Source organism: Gopherus evgoodei, chromosome 7, assembly GCF_007399415.2.
Source record: "Gopherus evgoodei ecotype Sinaloan lineage chromosome 7, rGopEvg1_v1.p, whole genome shotgun sequence".
NCBI classification, from domain to species: domain Eukaryota; kingdom Metazoa; phylum Chordata; order Testudines; family Testudinidae; genus Gopherus; species Gopherus evgoodei.
The window spans coordinates 1,701,089-1,721,636 of record NC_044328.1 but is presented as its reverse complement, the minus strand read 5'-3'; the positions used below and the strand labels follow the sequence as shown (position 1 = coordinate 1,721,636).

Genomic DNA, 20,548 nt, shown 5'->3' with positions numbered 1-20,548 from the left:
TTCTGGCCACCTGCATGGGATCCCATAGAGAAAACCTTACTCAGCAGGCTATATACAACCCCAAGGCCCCAGCATGTGCCCTACGACTCTGGCAAATGGAATGCTTGCAAAATCAGAGAGGTGAGAGAAGGGCTAGCAGCTGCTACAGGTGACTCTGGGTCACAGCACCAGCACACAATCCAAGCAAAACACTCAGGTTTGGACCCTGGGAATGGCAAGCTGGCAAGAGAGCTGAGAGTCACTTACGCTTGTGCAGATATTCGATGAGCTGCGAGACCTGGGCAATGCCCTCCTCGGTCAGCGGGGAGCCAAACACCACCCCTTTATCTGGGGAACAAAGCGATCCAGTCAGCACACATCGGACAGGAGCAACTCAGGCATGGCACCTCTGGGTGCAGGAGCCACAGAGCTTAGCAGGCATTTTCCTACTGTGAGACCAGGATTTCCAGCGGGGGTTCTGTTGCTGGGAAATTAGTGACCAAGAGAGTTGGGGTAAAGGTCAGAGGAGAACCCTACTGCTCTGACATCACAACCACCCCAAACCAATACTTTTACCTTGCAATGGCTGTGCTCCAAGGGGCTTTCATCAATTTGCTGTTTATATCAATGCAACTGCAGATTAATTCTCACCAATGTTCTAAATAAACCATTTTACTGAACCCCCAGAAGGAAAGCCATGTCAGGACAGGGACACTTCAACCTTACAAGATGTGCTAGCTACAGCCCAGACCTATTGGGAGCAGGCTCCCTAGTGGAGCGGGAAAGTTAAACAAGACACAGCTTCCCCTCAAATTCCATGTGGAGCTTTAATGCAGGTAAGCAGGCGACTAGATTAGGCCCAACTGTGGCTTTTTTAAGACACTGTGAACTCACTAACCCTTTGGGACTCCGTTACAATGCAGCAGTTGCCAAACAGTTTGTCTCACCGTGTGGCTAGGACCGAGGCATTTTCACCATGCCCTCAGGTGGTGCCTGTGACATTATTGATATAAACTGGGACCATATAGAACATGGTTTGCAACCAATGTCCTGTAGTGGCACCAAATCTTATGTAAAGGGGGTCATATAAGGTGTCTAAGACCAGGTTATGGGTTGCTGGTTATGATTATGCTGTCTGTATGTCTGTATCATTTTGTAGTTGAAGTTATAAGTATTGGCTGTATACTGTCCGTATTTCAAATTGATGTTGTAGTTCAGGGTGACGCCTCAGACAAGTTGGTGTTAGCTCTGCTTAGCCTGCTTGATGGTCCATTAAGGACCATCAGCTGCACAACTGACCCATTGAGAGGAGGCAGATATGCCTTGTAACTCAGCAAAGTATGCAGGGACTTGCCCATGTGATTCCAGACTCCATTTTGCTGTAATTTAACACAGTAAGAACAAAGAAGTGTTCTTACACCTGGAAGTGCCTATATAAGGCTGATGCCTCATCTCCATCTTGTCATCAGTCCTGCTTCTTACCTCTGGAGGGACTTTGCTACAAACTGAAGCTCTACACAAAGGACTGATGACCCATCCCAGCGGGGGATGTTCTCCAGAGACTTGATTTGAACCTGTAGTTTACTCCATCACTGCTACAAGCCTGAACTAAGAACTTTGCCATCACTGTATGTAATTGATTCCATTTAACCAATTCTAGCTCTCATCTCTATCTTTTTCACTTTATGAATAAACCTTTAGATTTTAGATTCTAAAGGATTGGCAACAGCGTGATTTGTGGGTAAGATCTGAAGTGTATATTGACCTGGGTCTGGGGCTTGGTCCTTTGGGATCGAGAGAACCTTTTTCCTTTACTGGGGTGTTGGTTTTCATAACCATTCATCCCCAGGATGGGTGGCACTGGTGGTGATATGGGAGACTGGAGTGTCTAAGGAAATTGCTTGTGTGACTCGTGGTTAGCCAGTGGGGTGAAACTGAAGTCCTTTTTGTCTGGCTGGTTTGGTTTGCCATAGAGGTGGAAAAACCCCAGCCTCGGGCTGTGACTGCCCTGTTTGAGCAATTGGTCCTGAATTAGCACACTCAGTTGGGTCCCGCCAGAACTGCATCATCACAGTGGCATAGTCGTGCTAGGATCCACAGAACCAGGTTAATTAAGCTTTGGGTCAGAACCTCACACTATCCAAATTTGAAATTTGGGATTGAAAGTTTGGTTGGTTAAAGATCAGTGACCATGAGCCAGAAAGCATCAGCAAAAATAATGAAGCTGCAAACCCTGATGGACAGCCTGCAGTTTGAATATGAGCAAAAACTGGCAGAAATTCAAATGAAAGAGGAGCAAGCCTTGGCCCAGCTGGAGAAAGAGGCTGCTGAGAGAAAAGAGAGAGCTCATAAGGGGCGTCTGGAGCTGCTGGCTGCTGAGAAGGAGACAGCTAGACTCTGGCTCCAAGTCAAAAAAACAAGGGAAGAACAGCAAAAACTGTATCCTCTTAACAATCCAGTTTATAACTATGTTGATATGTGGTATTACTCTGGGCAGTTTTCTGTGTGTAACCAGTTTTGCTATGGCCAGGGAAAGGGGGATTCTAACCTGGTGGGTAATAGCTATTTGTCTGTGCAAGAAAGCAGTGTGTCTGGGAATGGAGCTTCTGAATGTCTGTCTGATGTCTCAGAAGTGAATCTGGAGTTAGATCAAGAGCAAAAGGATCTCATTGGGGAGGAAAATGTTGCTCGGGAGCAGATTCAAGTAAATGGTCAGGTGGAAGCCCTAACTGAGGAAGGAAAGGGTAGATTTGTGATGGATTGGTGGCTAGTGCAGCTTATAAAAGTGAACCTAAAATAAGTAACTGATTTGCTGGAAGTAGCTCAGTGCAGTGAAAAAAGCAGCAGCTTATCTGTTGGGAGTAGCAATGTGCCTGGTAGGGAAAGTTTGGAGGAGCCTACGCAGCCTTGTGAGCTGATGGCTTTATCTGGTCAGCAGTTTGGGAAGACAGGGATAGTGGAAGATGAGTGTCTCTATCCCTTACCTGTTTCCTGTGTGAAGAAATGTGACAGTAAAGGAAAAGTACCTGTGTCTATCAGGGGTATTGACTGGCCTATGGAGGGAGCTACCTCAGTCTCCAAGCAGTTGTCTGTGAACAGCCCTGTGTGCTGGGACAAGGGAAAGGAAATCCCAAGCTGTGTGCCTGGTAAAGGAGAATGTGTCTCTGGCTCCTCTGTGTCTGTGGAGCAGACAGAAGGTGCCCCTCAGCCTGTGATGGTTGAGGGTGATTCAGTTGTCTCGGAGTTGGTTGTAAATACAGCTAAAGCCCAGGAACGGAATGGTCCTAAGTTTGTGTCTGCTGGGGAGAAGGCCCTGTAACTAGGTTGCATCCAGTTAGTGTCATAGCAAAATCCCAGAGACCAGACAATTCTGGTGCTTGTAGTTTGCCAGTTGCTAATGTGTGGTTGGAAAAGGATGTAGCAGCTCTGTCTAATCAGGGTGATACCCTAGCCAGGGCACAAGGAGAGCAGAAAGGTGAGTCAAGTGTGTTAGCTACTGACAGTTTTAGTAAGAAGGAAAAAATTCCTGAACTTGTTCATGGCCAAGGAAAGGAAAATGCGTCTAACCTGTTATCTAGAAAGTCTATTAGTTTGCCTGAAAGGGAATTGTGTAAAAATCTGCCTGATGGGCCAGAGGTGATTCTGAATTTAAATGAGACCCCAAAAAAGTCTGTGGTTGCTCAGGAAAGTGTTCCTTTAGAGCAAGCCCTAGGTGAAGAGGGTAAGGGCAGAAGTTCTGAGAGGGGTGAATTGCTGCTTAGAAAAGCTCCTGGGGAAAGAATCCTCAGAGTAATCTGTGCAAGCAGTTTACTGCAACTGAAGGATGTAAAAGTAATTTAATCAGGGAAGTTTCAGTGGCTAACAGCCAGAAATTTTCTGTTGTGAATGGATCCACTTCTTTTCCTTTTGAAAGATCCATTGGGGGTAGCTTTGAGAAGGTCTCAGATGAAGTAGAAGCTGTTAAGAAAGTTAAGCAGCCCTATAATCAAGTGGCTGTGGGTGGCCAGCTTGTTGGGAAAGACAATGGTGTTGGAACAGGAATGTCTCCATGCTAATTCTGTGAGTAAGCAGTCTGTGTTTCAGGATCTAAGGACAGATTTGGCTGCTGGTGTTTCAGAGCTAAACGGTTTTATGGCTGAATGCTTGAGGATGCAGGGAAGAGCAAACAAACTCTCAGGCCTTGGCTACACTCACACTTTACAGCGCTGCAACTGGGGTGTGAAAAAACACCCCCCTGAGCTCTGCAAGATACAGCGCTGTAAAGCATCAGTGTAATCAGGGCCGCAGCGCTGGGAGCGCGGCTCCCAGCGCTGCACGCTACACCCGTAAGGGATGTGGTTTACATGCAGCGCTGGGAGAGCTCTCTCCCAGCGCTGCCGCTCTGACTACACTCACACAGCAGCGCTTTGAAATTCCAAATGTAGCCATACCCAGAGTCCAACATTGGAATTGGTGGCAGCTAAGAAGTTAAAAGCTGGTATTTGTGTTAATGCAAATTACCTGGCTGGCAGGGAGAAGAAAGACTTGCTAATAGCTGTTAGCACAGACAGCCCACCCCATCAGCCAGTGAAGTTGGTTAAGCAAGAGAAATAGGGTTTGATCCTGCAGGACAAGGAGAAAAAAGAAAGCTAAATTTTGCAAAGGAAAGCCAAAAGGTAACCCTAAAATTCCCAAACTCCAATGGTATTAATCCAAAGGTGTGGCATAACAAACATGATTGTAAATGGACACTTACAATGAATTTGCTGTTATTGCTAATGGTGATTTTTGTAACTAATGTGTTGCTATTACCAAGAATTGTAAGAATGTACAATGTGCCCAATCCTTTGGAAAGTCCCTTGAACATGTTGAAAGCAGTACATGAGAACATACTTTATGTTAAAAGGCCTTGCTACACTAATGTTTCACAGTTAATGCCTGTAAACAGTATTAAAACTTTTCACAGGGGAAAAGACATTCCAGACCTAATGTGCACTACGAAAGGGGAAACTGAGGCACACTACCATATGGCTTTCATGGCTAAATGCCAGAATTCCTGGACTATGAACAACATTAATATCTACACTGGTTTAATGTTAATTGGGTTCCAAACATTTGCCAGAGCGTGTATGGAAAAAGTAGCTATGTTCTTTAGCTCTTGGCAAGATCACATGAAACATACAGGAACCATGCTGCAAAAACTAACCAAGTTATACCTTAAGTTGTAAAGAGATTCAATCACGTTATTAAACATGACTTTGATAAACCATTTCTGTTATACACTGGCACGGCCTCTAGCCCAGCACTAGCTGTAGTGAGACAGACCCAAGAATGGGAGCTCTTGGGATCCAGTCAGTGATGTTTGTGTCATCCCTTCCTGCATCAATTTTGCGTTGGGAGTGTGACATTATTGATATAAACTGGGACCATATAGAACACGGTTTGCAACCAATATCCTGCCTGTAGTGGCACCAAATCTTATGTAAAGGGGGTCATATAAGGTGTCCAAGACCAGGTTATGGGTTGCTGGTTATGATTATGCTGTCTGTATCATTTTGTAGTAGAAGTTATGAGTATTGGCTGTATACTGTCCGTATTTCAAATTGATGCTGTAGTTCTGGGTGACACCCCAGACAAGTTGGTGTTATCTCTGCTTAGCCTGCTTGATGGCCCATTAAGGACCAGCGCTGATCATCAAGTGTAGCCACCAAAAGCGCTGTTATTGGCCTCCAGGGTATTAGGAAGTAACCCAGAATTCCTGTCCACAACAAACCAGAAGAATGGCTGAACTCTGATCTCCCCGTAGCTACTTGGCTAAAAAACAAATACAGCTGCTCTTTGCTCCAGCGAGCGGAGGAAGAGGAATTGCTTTGGAATGTTCACAGCTGTTTGCTTGAGGAGGGGGCGGGGGTAGTGTTGAGCAGCATCTTATATAGTCTAAAGACTATTTAGGAGTGCATAATTTGCATTTAGTGAATAAGAGACAGGTGGGGGAAAGGTCAAAACTTTAAAAATGATTGAAGGTAGGTGCTGTGTATCTTCCAGTCCTTAGAACTTGCAAGGCAGGGAGCTGAGAACAGTGTCAGCTCCAAAAATCCACTCTCTTTGTCTCCCCCACGCTCCCTGTCACACTCCACCCACCCCCCTCTTCTGAAAAGCATGTTGCAGCCACTTGAATGCTGGGATAGCTGCCCACAATGCACCACTCCCAACAGCGCTGCAAATGCAGCCACACTGCAGCGCTAGTAGCTGTCAGTGTGGCCACACTACAGCACTTTCCCTACACAGCTGTACAAACACCAGCTGTAACTCCCAGCGCTGCACATCTCCAAGTGCAGCCATACCCTCAGCGAAGTATGCAGGGACTTGCCCATGTGATTCCAGACTCCATTTTGCTGTAATTTACCACAGTAAGAACAAAGAGGTTCTTACACCTGGAAGTGCCTATATAAGGCTGATGCGTCATCTCCATCTTGTCTTCAGTCCTGCTTCTTACCCCTGGAGGGACTTTGCTACAAACTGAAGCTCTACACACAGGACTGATGACCCATCCCAGCAGGAGATGTACTCCAGAGACTTGATTTAAACCTGCAGTTTACTCCATCACTGCTACAAGCCTGAACTAAGAACTTTGCCATTACTGTATGTAATTGATTACATTTAACCAATTCTAGCTCTCAGCTCTACCTTTTTCCCTTTATGAATAAACCTTTAGATTCTAGAGGACTGGCAACGGCATGATTTGTGGGTAAGATCTGATGTGTATATTGACCTGGGTCTGGGGCTTGGTCCTTTGGGATCGAGAGAACCTTTTTTTTTTACTGGGGTGTTGGTTTTCATAACTATTCATCCCCAGGATGGGTGGCACTGGTGGTGATACTGGGAGACTGGAATGTCTAAGGAAATTGCTTGTGTGACTTGTGGTTAGCCAGTGGGGTGATACCGAAGTCCTTTTTGTCTGGCTGGTTTGGTTTGCCTTAGAGTTGGAAAAAACCCAGCCTAGGGCTGTGACTGCCCTGTTTGAGCAATTGGTCCTGAATTGGCACTCTCATTTGGGTCCTGCCAGAACCGCATTGTCACAGTTCCCCCGTGCTAGAGCCCAAGGCTGTAACGGGCTGGGGGCACCACTAAAGCACAGCTACTCCTGATGGTGTCAAGGACTCTCATTTTGTAAGCAACACCCCAGGGGCTGATTGTACAGTGCAGAGGAGAATGCTGCTGGGTGCCTGGGGAGAGTCAGGGGGCACTCCTTAGAGGTGGGGGGCAGGGAACAAACACTGAAGGTGAGGGCAGCTGTGGCCTGACTGGAGAACTCCCATTGCTGGCATTCTATAACGTCCATTTCAGGATGGCCAAAATAAAGCCAATCCTGGCCTCCTATGTGTATAAACAGAAGTGAAAAGTGCCAAAAGGGAGACCAGGACATCACCAGGAGAAGTGGGGGGGGGCTCGGAGGTAGATCCATGTGGAGGAGTGGCATCTCCACAGTGAGGCTCTCATCTCACTCACTTGGGGCCACCAGCCAAAATGCAGGTGTAAGATGCCAACCTTTGTACCCAAGCCTCGCTCAGCAAGTCAGGCTCATGAATAGCAGAGGAAAAGCGATGTGTACAGGCTGAACAGGGAGATGCCTGGATGGAAGGAAAGTGTTAGCTGAGAAGCAAATTTAAGTGAAACACCCTTGCTTAACCAATACAGAAAACTGTTCCTATCTGAAGGGAGACTTTCCAGTGTCTATAACAGACAGGACTGAAATCTGCCTAGATTTTCAAACAAAGTGAGAGTTGCTGGTGAATAACCTTGTTCGTCAGAGAAATACCATCTACAGATAACAAGAATGCTCTCTTCTCTGAGGGCTTGATCCAGCTCCCATTGGCCAGCATAGCAATCGGATCAGGTCCTTGGTGAACAAGGACAGTCTAATAGATCCAAGGGAATTGATCACAAAACTAAAGGTTAGTGGTTGCTTAGGTGCAAGTGATCATGACTTGACCACATTTATAATGTGCAAACAGAAAAAGAGTCCTAACCAGTAAAAAAGAAAATATATATACACACATACACACTGTGGCAAGGCACCTTCTCAGTCTCTGCTGCTTTTAGCCCTGGTGAGACAGGCTCAGGTAATGCAGTCCCCCTTGGGACACAGGGGAAGTCTGCTCCCCCATATCTCCACCAGTACTGGTTAGTGAATTCTTACCCCCTTGTGGGAGAGAGTACTGCCTCTCCTCCTGGTGGGTCTCACTGTTTTGCTACTCCTGGCAGCAGGGCTTCTACTCTCCCCTCTTCCTTCCACAGGGAAGGGTTTAAAAAGGTCTCAGGCAGCCACAAGTTGGAATCAGCTGATCCCAATTAACCTTAGGTAGCTCCCCCCTCAGCTGATTCTAATTTGCTATCTTGGTAACCCTTTCACAGCTGAACCTGACTGACCTGTGGTTACCTCTCAGTTGATAAGGAGAAGGGCCTTTTAACCCTCTGGTACTGATTCCTATCCCTCCCTTGCAGCTGTCTGTCCTGAGTTTATCACAATACACACATACACCTATACACACACACATATAGACACTTACACATATTTGGTGCTTTAAAAGGGACAATTTCACAAAGCTGAAAACAATTGAGCCAAATAAACTAGGAGAGAAAAATTAAATAAAAGAATGTGAACACCTGGGCACTTTTTGAGACCATTTTATTACATGTTCAAAAAGCAGTCACTGATAAAGAGGCTACCTTAGTTAAACAAACAAACAAACAGACAATTTGAGTTAAAGGGGAAGTGAAAGCAAGTATACATTTTTTTTAAAAATATATAAACAAATGGAAAAAAGAAGAGGTTGATAGTAATGAATATAAATTGGAAGCTAGGAAAGTGGAAAATTGAAAAGGGAATCAAAAAGACACAAGGAGAAACCTACATCCAGCAGAGTTAAGAACAATAAGAAGGAGGGCTTTTTAAAGTATATTAGGAGCAAAAGAAATCCTGACAATGGTATTGAATAATGAAAGAATGGCACAAGCATTCAATAAATATTTCTGTTCTGTTTTTGGGAAAAAGCCAGTTGATATAGTCATAGATGATGATTATTGATGAAATACTTTCCATTCCAACAGTAACTAAGAAGGATTTTAAAAGGCAGCTACAAAAGTTTGGTATTTGTAAAAAGGCAGGTTCAGATCAAGAGCTGCAATCAAGAGTTTTAAAATAGCTGGCCAAGGAGCACTCTGGACTGCTAATGCTGATTTTTAATAAGTCTTGAAACACTGGACAAGTCTCATGAGACATCTAAGTAGTAGGCTGAGGTCCCAAGTTGCAGTAGGGATCCCTAACTTGAGCATGGAGATTCCCCAAACCCTTAATAAATCTTGAAGGCATAGGGTGAGCAAATATAGAAAACCCTTCTACTGGAGGATGAAAAGCTGATACTGCAGCCAAGTGAACCTTAATCGAGCTAATTGATAACCCTGGTTTCTTTAGGTCCAACAAGTAAGTCCTGGATAGCTGAAAGTGATGAAGATTCAGACACAAACTAGTGGCGCTGACACCAATGGCTGAATCTGTTCCACTTCTGCAGGTAAGTAATTCAGTTTTACTTCCTTCTACTGTTGAGTAACACTTGCACTTTCACAGAACAGGTAGATTCTAACCCCACAAACCATCAAGGAACCGTGCCCTGATGCAAAGTAAATGATCTGGATCTTGGAAGAGCTGAGGAATGATCACAAGCTTGAACATTGGGTGGATACATAGGTGAGGCAGGTCAGGATACCAAGCTTGTCTCGGCCAGATTGGAACTATAAGGATAAGTCTGACTTTGTTGTCAGATCTTGGTGTAACTCTCAATACTAGCAGTGTTAGAGGAAATGCACAAAATAGTCCCTTCATCCAAAATAGGAGAAAGGCATCTCCCAGAGAGTGACAGCCTAGACCTCCTCTTGAGAGCAACTGATGACATTGCTTGTCCTGGAGTTAGAGCTGAGGTTCATTTTTAGAAATCCCCATGGAGAATTTGAGAGTCTAACTCCCATTGGTAATCCTGGGAGAAGCACCTGCTGAGAGTTTCAGCTGTGGGGCTCTGAACGCCAGGGAGGTAGATGGCTGAAATTTGGATCTGATGGGCTATACACCAGATTCACAACATTATTGCTTTGGTGCACAGGGATACAGAACATGCAGGCCATGCTGTCAGTCATCAGCCTGATAGATTTGCTCCTGATGCGGGGTAAGAAATGAAGGCAAATTCACAGCTGTGAATCTCAAGCAGAGGTAAATGCCTCCCGCCAGCCCTGAGTTAGGAACCTAATTACACCTCCACCTGCAATGGCTGTGGTCTGGCAAAGGGGACACCCGCACACACCACCTGTGGGTCGAGCTACTGTAGAAGGGACTTGAGGACCGGTCGAGGTAAAGTGACGATTTTGTCTAGACTGTCCTGAATAGGCCGATACACTGAAGCCAGCCATGCCTGAAGAGGTCAGAGTCTCAGTCTGGCATGCTATACTACATAGGTACGGGCAGCTAAGTGGCCCAGAAGCTTTAGGCAATTCCTTGCTGTGATGGTAAGGAACTGCCTGAGACTTTGTATGATGTCACACAGGGACGGGAAACGTGATTTTGGGAGGTATGCCCTTGCCTGTGTAGAGTCCAGTACTGCCCCTATGAACTTTGTCCACTGAATGGGGGGGTACGGTTGACTTTTCTACATTCAGTAGAAGGCCCAGGTTGTCAGAAGTAGCCCTTAAGAAGCTCACTTGCACCCTGGAGCCGCCCTTGATTAGCCAGTCATCGAGGTACGGGAACACCTGCACCAGATGCTAGCGTAAGAACGCAGCCACAACTGCCATGCACTTAGTAAACATTCAGGGAGCTGCTGACAGGTCGAACGGAAGGACTGTGAACTGATAATGACTGTGGTTCACCATGAACCTGAGGTACCTCCTGTGGGACGGCATTATTGAAATCTGAAAGTAGGCATCCTTCAAGTCAAGGGTGGCGTACCAGTCCCTCAGATCCAAGGGATAATGGAGGCTAAAGAGACCATGCAGAACTTCAGTTTCTTTATGAACTTGTTGAGCTCTCACAGGTCTAGGGTGGGCCTGAGGCCACATACGGCTTTCGGTTTTAGGAAATACTGGGAATAGACGCCCTGCCCTTCAGCTCCTGAGGAACCTCTTCCACTGTCCCTAGCGCTAGGAATGTGCACCTCCTGCGTGAGGAGTTGTGCGTGACAAGGGTCCCTGAAGAGGGTTGGAAGGGAGGGAGGGAGGAGAACTGGAGGGAGTATCCCCTTTCTACTGTGTGGAGTACCCAGTGATCCGATGTAATTTGCACCCATGCAGGACAGTCGGCACAAGAAGGCAAGGGGGGAATGGATCCAGAGTCCAGACTGGTGTGTCGCCCCCAGGCGCACCTTCAGAAGTTCTGCTTCTGGCCTGAGGATGTTTTGCCTGCCCAGAGCTGACAAAAGGGGAGGCCTCTTTCTGTTGTTTCTATTATGCGGCTGAGAAAAATCCTGCCTGTTTTGTGGGTGGTAAAAACGAGGCAGGGGTTGCGACTTAAAGTGCCTCCACTGTGTAGCCATAGCGTGCAGGCCCAGGGACTTGATGGGGCCCTCGAATCCTTGAGGCTATGAAGCCGAGAGAGTCAGTCTTTTCTGAAAAGAGGGCCAAGCCCTCAAAGGGGAAGTCCTGTATAGTCTGCTGGACATCATATGAGAGCCCTGAGACTTGCAGCCAGGAGCTCCTCCTCATGGCTACCCCAGAGGCCAGGGTGTGGGTGGCTGAATCAGCCACATCGACAGCTGCTTGGAGCAAGGTGTGGGCAATGAGCTTATCCTCCTCTGCCAAGGAGAACCCTGCCCTGGAGTCCTCTGGGAGAAGCACCGTAAACTTCATCATCGCTCCGCACGAGCTGTGGCTATACCTACTGAGGACAGCCTGATGGTTAGAAATTCAGAGCTGGAGCCCACCGGTGTAATAAATTTTCCTCCCAAAGAGGTCCAGCTTTTTAGCCTCCCATTTTTTTTGTGGAAGGGCCCTGGTATCCTTGGTGCTCCCGCTCATTTGCCGCGGCTACCGCTAGAGACTCTGGTGAGGGATGGGTGTACAAATGCTTGAACCCCTTAGAGGGAACGAAGTATTTCCGCTCATTCCCCTCGCCGTTGGTGGTAAGGAGGCAGGGGTTTGCCACAGTGTCTTAGTGGTGTCCTGTATGGTCTTAATAAGTGGCAGGGCGATATGGGAGGGACCAGAGGGGGCGAGAATGTCCACCACGGAATCTGATGTCTCGGCGACCTCCTCTGCCTGGATCCCCAGGTTCTGTGCCACCCTGCTGTCCTCCACAGCTGGGGCTGTCGACATTCCTGCCATCGCCACATCAGGTGAGGATGAGGACGATGGCCTAGCTGGGAGCAGATTCTGTTCTCTGCCCTCGGCACCAAGGGGATCCTGTAGTGCCTGGTCTTCCGGCGCATTCAGTCCCGGCATGGCAAATGATTGGTCCTGCCCCAGGTGAGGTGTCAGAGGCACATATGATGTTGAGGCCACCGACGCTGACCTCGAATGGGACCTCTGTCTCTGGCGGAACACCCAGGGGGTCCAGATAGACTACTGGGCAGGAGCCTGCCACTGACCAGGCTCCAGCCCTGGATGAAGCTGCTGCCTGCATCTATCAGACCTGGACTGCCTGCTTCTCCTGGACCTATAGGACTCCACTTCCAACTCTGAGGACTCCCTGTAAGATGACCATGGAGAAGCAGTGCCCAGCGGATGGTGGATGGGGATGGTGACTGGCATAGTACAATCACTGGCTTGCCTCTGGATGGCACTGAGGGTCTCACAGGTGATGCTGAAATGGAGCTTGGTGTCCTGTCTCGCCTAGGAGGGGAAGGCGGTGATGTGAAGGTGATGAGGTCCTTGGCAGTCTCGAACGCTCCAGCGTGGAAGGTAACTGTAGATCGCGGCCTTCTTGGAGAGGAGAGTGTTGGGAGCCCAGACTCAAGTGGTCCTGTGCTGGGGCAGGAGTCGATGGGACTGTAGTTGGAGGACTCAAACTAACATGACCTGCCATGGTTCTCACGGCAGTGGACTACTGCGTCGGTTTGGGCATGTGAGCGGCCCCTTTTGGGTCTCCTCTTCTTGTGGGGCACCGAGGATTGCAAACGGTGCTGCCCACTGCCCTGCATGGATCCCCTATGTGGGGAACTGTGCTGGTGCTGAGGGTCTGTGGCAGAGTCCTACCTCGATGCCAACTCATACATCGGTAGTGCCAGCACACTGCACACCAACGTCGAGGTGCTCAGCGTCGGCTTGGCTGACCCAGGGCCCAAGTGGGGACGGAAGGCAGCCTCCATCAGAAGGATCTTGAGGTGCTGATCCCTCTCCTTCTGAGTTCTAGGACGAAATCTCCTGCAGTTCTTGCAGTGTTCCTTTTGGTGGCTGTCCCCCATACGCTTCAAGCAGGAAGTGTGGGGGTCACTCCTGGGCACAGACTTGCCACATGCTGCACAGGGTTCAAACCCTGAGGAGAGGGGGGGTGTACCCCCAAACCAAAACTACAACAACTAACACTATCTATTTACAGAAAAAGTTCAAGACTGCTAAAGAAGCGCTTGCTGAAGCAAGAGATAATGAGAGCTCCGGCTAACCGTCACAGGCGGTAAAAAGGACCTGAGGTGGCAGTGGGTCAGCAGGGCCTTATATTCGGCAGCGTGTCTCCAGGGGGCACCTGGACCGACCCGATGGGTACTGCTAGGGGAAAACCCTTCCAGCTGCCATGCACACGGCACACGTACGCCGAGTGAGCAATCACTCGAAGAACCAATGCTCTAGACCAGGCATGGCCAAGCTGTGGCTCTTTTACAGTTAAAGTGCAGCTCCCAGAGCACCCCCACGTATTCCCCCCATCCTATTCTCTGCTTACAAGACTGGGCACGGGGGACCTCAGGGCTTCTGCCCTGCACCGGGGTGGTGGGACTAGGGGCTTCTGCACTGCAGGGAGGGGGGCCTCAGGGCTTTAGACCAGCAGGTGGGCATCGGGGCAGAAGCCCCACACCCCAGCAGGCACCACTCTACGGGGCAGGTTGTGTGTGTCTTGCAGCTCTCAAACATCTGAAGATTATTGTGTCAGAGGGTCAGTAAGTTTGCCCACTCCTGCTCTAGATGAACACAATGAATAAAACCACCCAGACAAAAGAAGGAGGAAGCCTCATAAAACCTCCTTAAAAGGCTGACAACTCTTCTCTCAAGAAATCATCCTAAGAGCTTTAGAGAGGCAGCACTGCCTTCAAAGGCAGGTTAATTCAAATCAATTAGGCACAGCCACTGTTGCAGCTGCTTGAGAGCAGCAGCCCACAGCTATGTCTTTTCCGTAGGCAGCTGCTCTAAATGGGATGCCATGGCTGATGGTAAGTGGGTATCAGCGTGCACAGATTGAGTTCATTAGTTTCTGCCCAGCTGGTTGGAGAGAGAAAACTTATGAGGAATGTCTGGACCTGCCTTGACGCGTGGGAGGGTGACGTGGGCAACAGAGAAATACTTCTGGAAAGGCTGGCAAGTCCAGTAGGGCATAGTGCCAAGACTGTGCTATGGGTGCCAACTGGCAATGAAGAAAAGGGAGAGCATTTAAATAGATCTCAGAATATTTGAAGACTAAGGGCTAGATTCACAAAGGGACTTGGGCATGTACCTGCCTCTTAGGCGTATAAGTCCAACATTTTGGCACTACTGGCATTCACAAAACCCCAGCTCAGCTGTCACTTAACCTGTAGGCCCCTCTATTTCCCAGGCACCTATGTTTCTGCCTGTAGAGTCCGCGACATGCCTAAGTTTCCACTGCTGGGCACGAGCAAAGCCACCTAAGTCCTGATGCTGCTGAGCTGCCCGGAGCCCTAGCTCACACCTAAGCCATGATGGGATTCTCAAAGCAGACATTCCCCCACCTGTGGGCCTGATACAACAGGCGTGCTCTGAACAGGACTAACGCCCTCAAAAGACAGCATGAATGAGAGCCTGGGGAGCAGGCATGTATTTTTCCCCATTAGAGTCAACAGTACAGTGGTTAGGGCACTCACCTCAGATGTAACACCCCAGGTCTGTAATCTCCACTCTGCCTGACTTGGAGCAGGGATTCAAGCCTGGCTTACCCCCACCCAGCAGTCAGTCCCCTGACCATGAGATATGGGGTCAATCTCTCTCCCCCAATGAATGTTTAATTACATACACAAAGTGGAACAGCGTCAACAGAAGAGCTCCAGCCCAGAATGCTCAATAGCCAGATGGTTAGGGTCCTTTCCTGGGGTGTGAGAGAGCTGGCTTCAAGTCCCTGCAGCTACTGGTTATAAAGGGATGGTCTCTCTTTCACTCTGGTTGGTTGTGTTCTGCGAGAAAGCGCTGATCTGGCTTAGGTGCCTAACTCCAGGAATCCTGAGCGGAAACAGGCCCTTCCCTCCAGCCCAGAGTTTGGCGCCTGGTGAGCCTGAGAATTATTGTTTCTCGACAAAGCTTGTCCTCTGACTTTCTATTTCTCAGCCTTTAGTAATGAGCCTCCTGCACCTAGGAAACTAAACCAAGGAAAACTCTGCAAGTTCTGAACGGAAGCTCAGAACCCTGAGAGGCAGAAGGAAGGTGCTTGGACCCCTTCAATTTGACTGATTGCATAGACCTGCCCAAGCCTGATATAACCCATCCAGTTAGAGACTGACCTCGTTCATTCTCAGCCTGCCACTGTGACATTCCCCTGGTGTTATCTGAACCGGTGATCTGCTAGGTAACTCCAGCCTTTAACTCTGGGAGCCAGCCTGACCCTGCTCTGCTGGGAGAACCCCCACCCCTGCGCTGGTCACGCACAGCCTTTGGCATGTAAGCTGCTCCCAGCTACTTGCAACCAAGTGACACTAGCCAATATCTCTGGTCCCAGACACAACCCTAGGAACCTCTGTCTTGCAGTGTCCTGTTATGCCCACTGGACGCTGCAAGCTTATATGAGTTCGTCAATTTAACAAAGAAATTGATATGGACCAGGCTTGTTATCCCAAGGGGAGGCTCTGACAGGCTTCAAGCCAAATGCACTGCCACAGATTAAACAAACAGATTTATTAACTACAAAAGATAGATTTAGGAATTATAAATCAAAGCACAACAAGTCCGATTTGGTCAAATGAAATAAAAGCAGAACACATTCTAAGCTGCTCGTAACCCTTTCAGTGCCCTTACAAACAGATGTTTCTAACCATAGGCCGCCTGGTTGCCCTTCAGCCTGGCTCTCCCCTTTGATCAGTGCTTCAGTCGCATGGTGGTGGTGTCTGTAGATGGAGGTGGAAGAGAGAGGAAGAGCCTGGCAAACGTCTCTCCTTTTTATCATGTTCTTTCTTCCCTCTTGGCTTTGCCCCCGCCCCCCTTTCAGGGTCAGGTGAGCATTACCTCATCGTAGCCCACAACTGACCAAGGGAAGGGGGGTGACTCACTCCAGAGTCCAACAGATCCTTTGTTGCTGCCTAGGGGCTAGTCTGCCCCGGCAGCGCTTTATTGTGCCGTGTGTGGTTGCAGCTCTCAGCGCTCTAAAAAAACCACCTCAGCAAGGGGTGTAGCTCCCAGCGCTGGGGCACTGTTTACACTGGTGCTTTACAGCTCTGCAACTTGCTGCCCTCAAGGGGGTGTTTTTTCACACCCTTAAGTAAGAAAGTTGCAGCGCTGTAAAGTGTCAGTGTAGATAAGCCCTAGGCCAGTGTCCTTTGTTCCTGTGAGGCTGGGCTGGGTTTGCCCCCTACATGCCCTGATGAGGTGTGAACTGCCTCTCTGCTCCTGGAGACTTTTTGCCTGGGCTTGTTTTAAGCCATGAGGATACATTTTCAGCCTCATAACTTTATATATGAAAGTACAACTTATAACATTACTAACACATTGCCATAACAACAATCACTATAACAACAATGCTCAATGCATCACGAGCCTTCCGAAGACACCCGACATGACAAACTTTGCACTGGACACCACATAATCATATTTTAAAGATGAACATGGTGGTGCAGAGTATTCCCCAAGGTCCACAAAGTAACACTGGTCCTCTGGCTTTCTATTTTCTCAGCCTTTAGTAATGCCTGGTTGTTAATATGAAACTAAACCAGGAAAGGAAAACTGCAAGTTCTGAACGAAAGCTCAGAACCCTGAGAAGCAGAAGGAAGGCTGTGACGATGCGGTTCTGGCGGGACCCAACTGAGAGTGCCAATTCAGGACCAATTGCTCAAACAGGACAGTCACAGCCCTAGGCTGGGGTTTTTCCACCTCTAAGGCAAACCAAACCAGCCAGACAAAAAGGACTTTGGTTTCACCCCACTGGCTAACCACAAGTCACACAAGCAATTTCCTTAGACACTCCAGACTCCTAGTATCACCACCAGTGCCACCCGTCCTGGGGATGAATGGTTATGAAAACCAACATTCCAGTAAAGGAAAAAGGTTCTCTCAATCCCAAAGGACCAAGCCCCAGACCCAGGTCAATATACACATCAGATCTTACCCACAAATCACGCTGTTGCCAATCCTTTAGAATCTAAAATCTAAAGGTTTATTTATAAAGGGAAAAAGATAGAGATGAGAGCTAGAATTGGTTAAATGGAATAAATTACATACAGTGATGGCAAAGTTCTTAATTCAGGCTTGAGGCAGTGATGGAGTAAACTGCAGGTTCAAATCAAGTCTCTGGAGAACATCCCCCGCTGGGATGGGTCATCAGTCCTTCGTGTAGAGCTTCAGTTTGTAGCAAAGTCCCTCCAGAGGTAGGAAGCAGGATTGAAGACAAGATGGAGATGAGGCATCAGCCTTATATAGGCACTTCCAGGTGCAAGAACACTTCTTTGTTCTTACTGTGGAAAATTACAGCAAAATGGAGTTTGGAGTCACATGGGCCAGTTTCTGCACACTCTGCTGAGTCACAAGGCGTATCTGCCTCCTCTCAATGGGTCAATTGTGTAGCTGTTGGTCCTTAATGGGCCATCAAGCAGGCTAAGCAGAGCTAACACCAACTTGTCTGGGGTGTCACCCATAACTATAGCACCGATTTGGAATACAGACAGTATACAACCAATACTTATAACTTCAACTACATAATGATACAGACATACAGACAGCATAATCATAACCAGCAACCCATAACCTGGTCTTAGACACCTTATATGACCCCCTTTACATAGGATTTGGTGCCACTACAGTACCTTGGTTGCAAACCATGTTCTATATGGTCCCAGTTCGTATCAATAACGTCACACCCCCAGTGCAAAATTGATGCAGGAAGGGATGACACAGACATCACTGACTGCATCCTAAGGATCCCCTATTCAGGACAATGCATCAGCTACAGTATTTTCCTTCCCCCTTATGTGGATTATATCCATTTCATACTCTTGAAGGGCTAAACTCCAGCGCAGCAACCTGGAGTTGGTACCTTTGGCCCTGTGCAGCCAGACCAGAGGGGCATGATCACTCAACACAGCGAATTTTTGGTTGTACAAATAGGGCTTAAGTTGCTTGACAGCCCAGACAATGGCATAACATTCCTTCTCAATGGTAGCGTAATTTTGCTCAGTGGGGGATAACTTTTTGCTTAAGTATGCCACGGGATGCCTCTTACCCCTCGCCTCCTCTTGCATTAGCACTGCCCCCAGCCCAATATTAGAAGCATCTGTACACAGCAAAAAAGGTTTTTTGAAATCTGGGCTGGCCAACACAGGCTCTTTGGCCAAAGCACTTTTTATGCTTTGAAATCCCTGCTCACAGGCCTTCGTCCATTGCACCCAGTCTGGTTTTTCCTTTTTCGTTAGATCTGTGATGGGCGCAACAATGTCACTGAATCCCTGAACAAACCTCCTGTAATAATTGGCTGGACCAATGAACAATTGGACCTGTTTCTTAGTTCTTGGGATAGGCCAGTTCTTAATAGCCTCCACCTTTGATGGCTCAGGGTGCAGTCACCCATTGCCCACCCTGTGACCCAGGTAGGTTACCTCAGCAGCTCCTATTTTGCATTTAGAAACCTTAACAGTTAGATTGGCCTCCCTGAGCCGGTGCAGCACAATTCCGATGTGGTTAAGGTGATCTTGCCACGAACTGCTGAAGATGGCCAGGTAGTCTATATAGGCCCTGGCAAAAGATTCTAATCCCTGTAGGACCTCGTTTATAAGTCTCATGAAAGTAGCCCCTGAATTACGCATCCCAAAGGGCAACACCTTGAACTCATACAGGCCCGATTCCACTATGAAAGCGGATTTCTCTTGTGCATCAGCATCCAGGGGAATTTGCCAATACCCCCTGGTTAGATCCAGGGTGCTTATAAACTTGGCCCCCCCCAGCGTCTCTAACAAATCCTCTATTCTGGGTGTGGGGTAAGGGTCTGGCTGAGTGATGGCATCTAGCTTCCTGTAATCCACACAAAACCTCATGGTCTTATCCTTTTTTGACACCATCACAATGGGAGAGGCCCAGGGGCTCATGGATTGGGTAATTACCCCCATTGCCAACATGCTTTCCACCTCTTCCTGGATTTGCCTTTGCATCTCTCCCTTGGCCCAGTAAGCTCTGCTGAGAGCTGGGCGGGGCCCCACAGTTTGAATGGAGTGTGTCATTCTATCTGTGAGCCCTGGCCTGTTGGAGAATGTTCATCTGTGGTGTTTTAACAACATCAGCAACTCCTCCCTTTGAGGGGGGGCTAAACCCTCCCCCATCTCAATGCTCTAGAGAGGCGTCTCCTCCTGGCTTTCAGCAACCATGTCAATCAAAGGGATGGACCCTGCCTCTTCCTCAGCACAACAAATTATGTTCACATTTACCTCCCTTACATGGTAGGCCTTCATTCTGTTCACATGCACAGTCTGCACACTTCCCCAGCCATGGGGTTTTCTTACATCATAGGTAACCTCATTAATTCTTTCCACTACCTCCATGGGTCCAGTCCAAACATCCTTCATTTTGTCCCCCCCGGGCAGGATCTAGCACCTACACCATGTCCCCTATTTCAAACGCTCTCTCCTGAGCATCTCTGTCATACCAGGCTTTCTGAGCATCTTGGCTCTCTTTCAGATTTTGCTCAACCAACTTCATCATCTCCTGCAAACTCTTCTTGAACTGAGCCACATACTCAGTCACCGGCTGCTCTGTATCCTTCACCTGACCTTCCCATGAGTCACGAACCAAATCTAGGGGCCCCCGGACCTGCCTTCCGTAGAGAAGTTCAAAGGGAGCAAACCCTGTAGACTCTTGGGGTACACTCCTGTATGTATACAATAGATATGGCAGTAGAACATCCCAGTCATTCTGGCGTCTATCCACGTACATTTTTAACATAGACTTTAGAGTCCCATTGAACCTTTCCACTAGGCCATTAGTCTGGGGGTGGTAGGGAGCAGCTTACAGGTGCTTCACCCCTCATAATTCCCACAACTGCCTGAAAACCACAGACATGAAGTTAGACCCACGGTCAGACAGTATTTTCTTGGGAAAACCCACTCTGCTAAAAATAGAGAACAAGGCCACTGCCACTGTCTCTGCCTCAATGTTAGCCAAGGCTACAGCATCAGGATATCGGGTAGCAAAGTCTACCAGC

The 20,548-nt window shown here is 48.1% G+C and overlaps 1 protein-coding gene across 2 annotated transcripts in view; it reads right to left on the bottom strand.

Moving 5' to 3' along the window:
- ARHGAP19 (Rho GTPase activating protein 19) overlaps nucleotides 1–20,548 on the bottom strand; it is a 64,589-nt gene that overhangs the window by 11,206 nt on the left and 32,835 nt on the right. For both annotated transcript variants that reach the window (XM_030570609.1, XM_030570610.1), the window contains exon 3: nucleotides 247–327. In XM_030570609.1, the coding sequence (XP_030426469.1) occupies nucleotides 247–327 (81 nt within the window). The remainder of the gene's footprint in view (nucleotides 1–246; nucleotides 328–20,548) is intronic.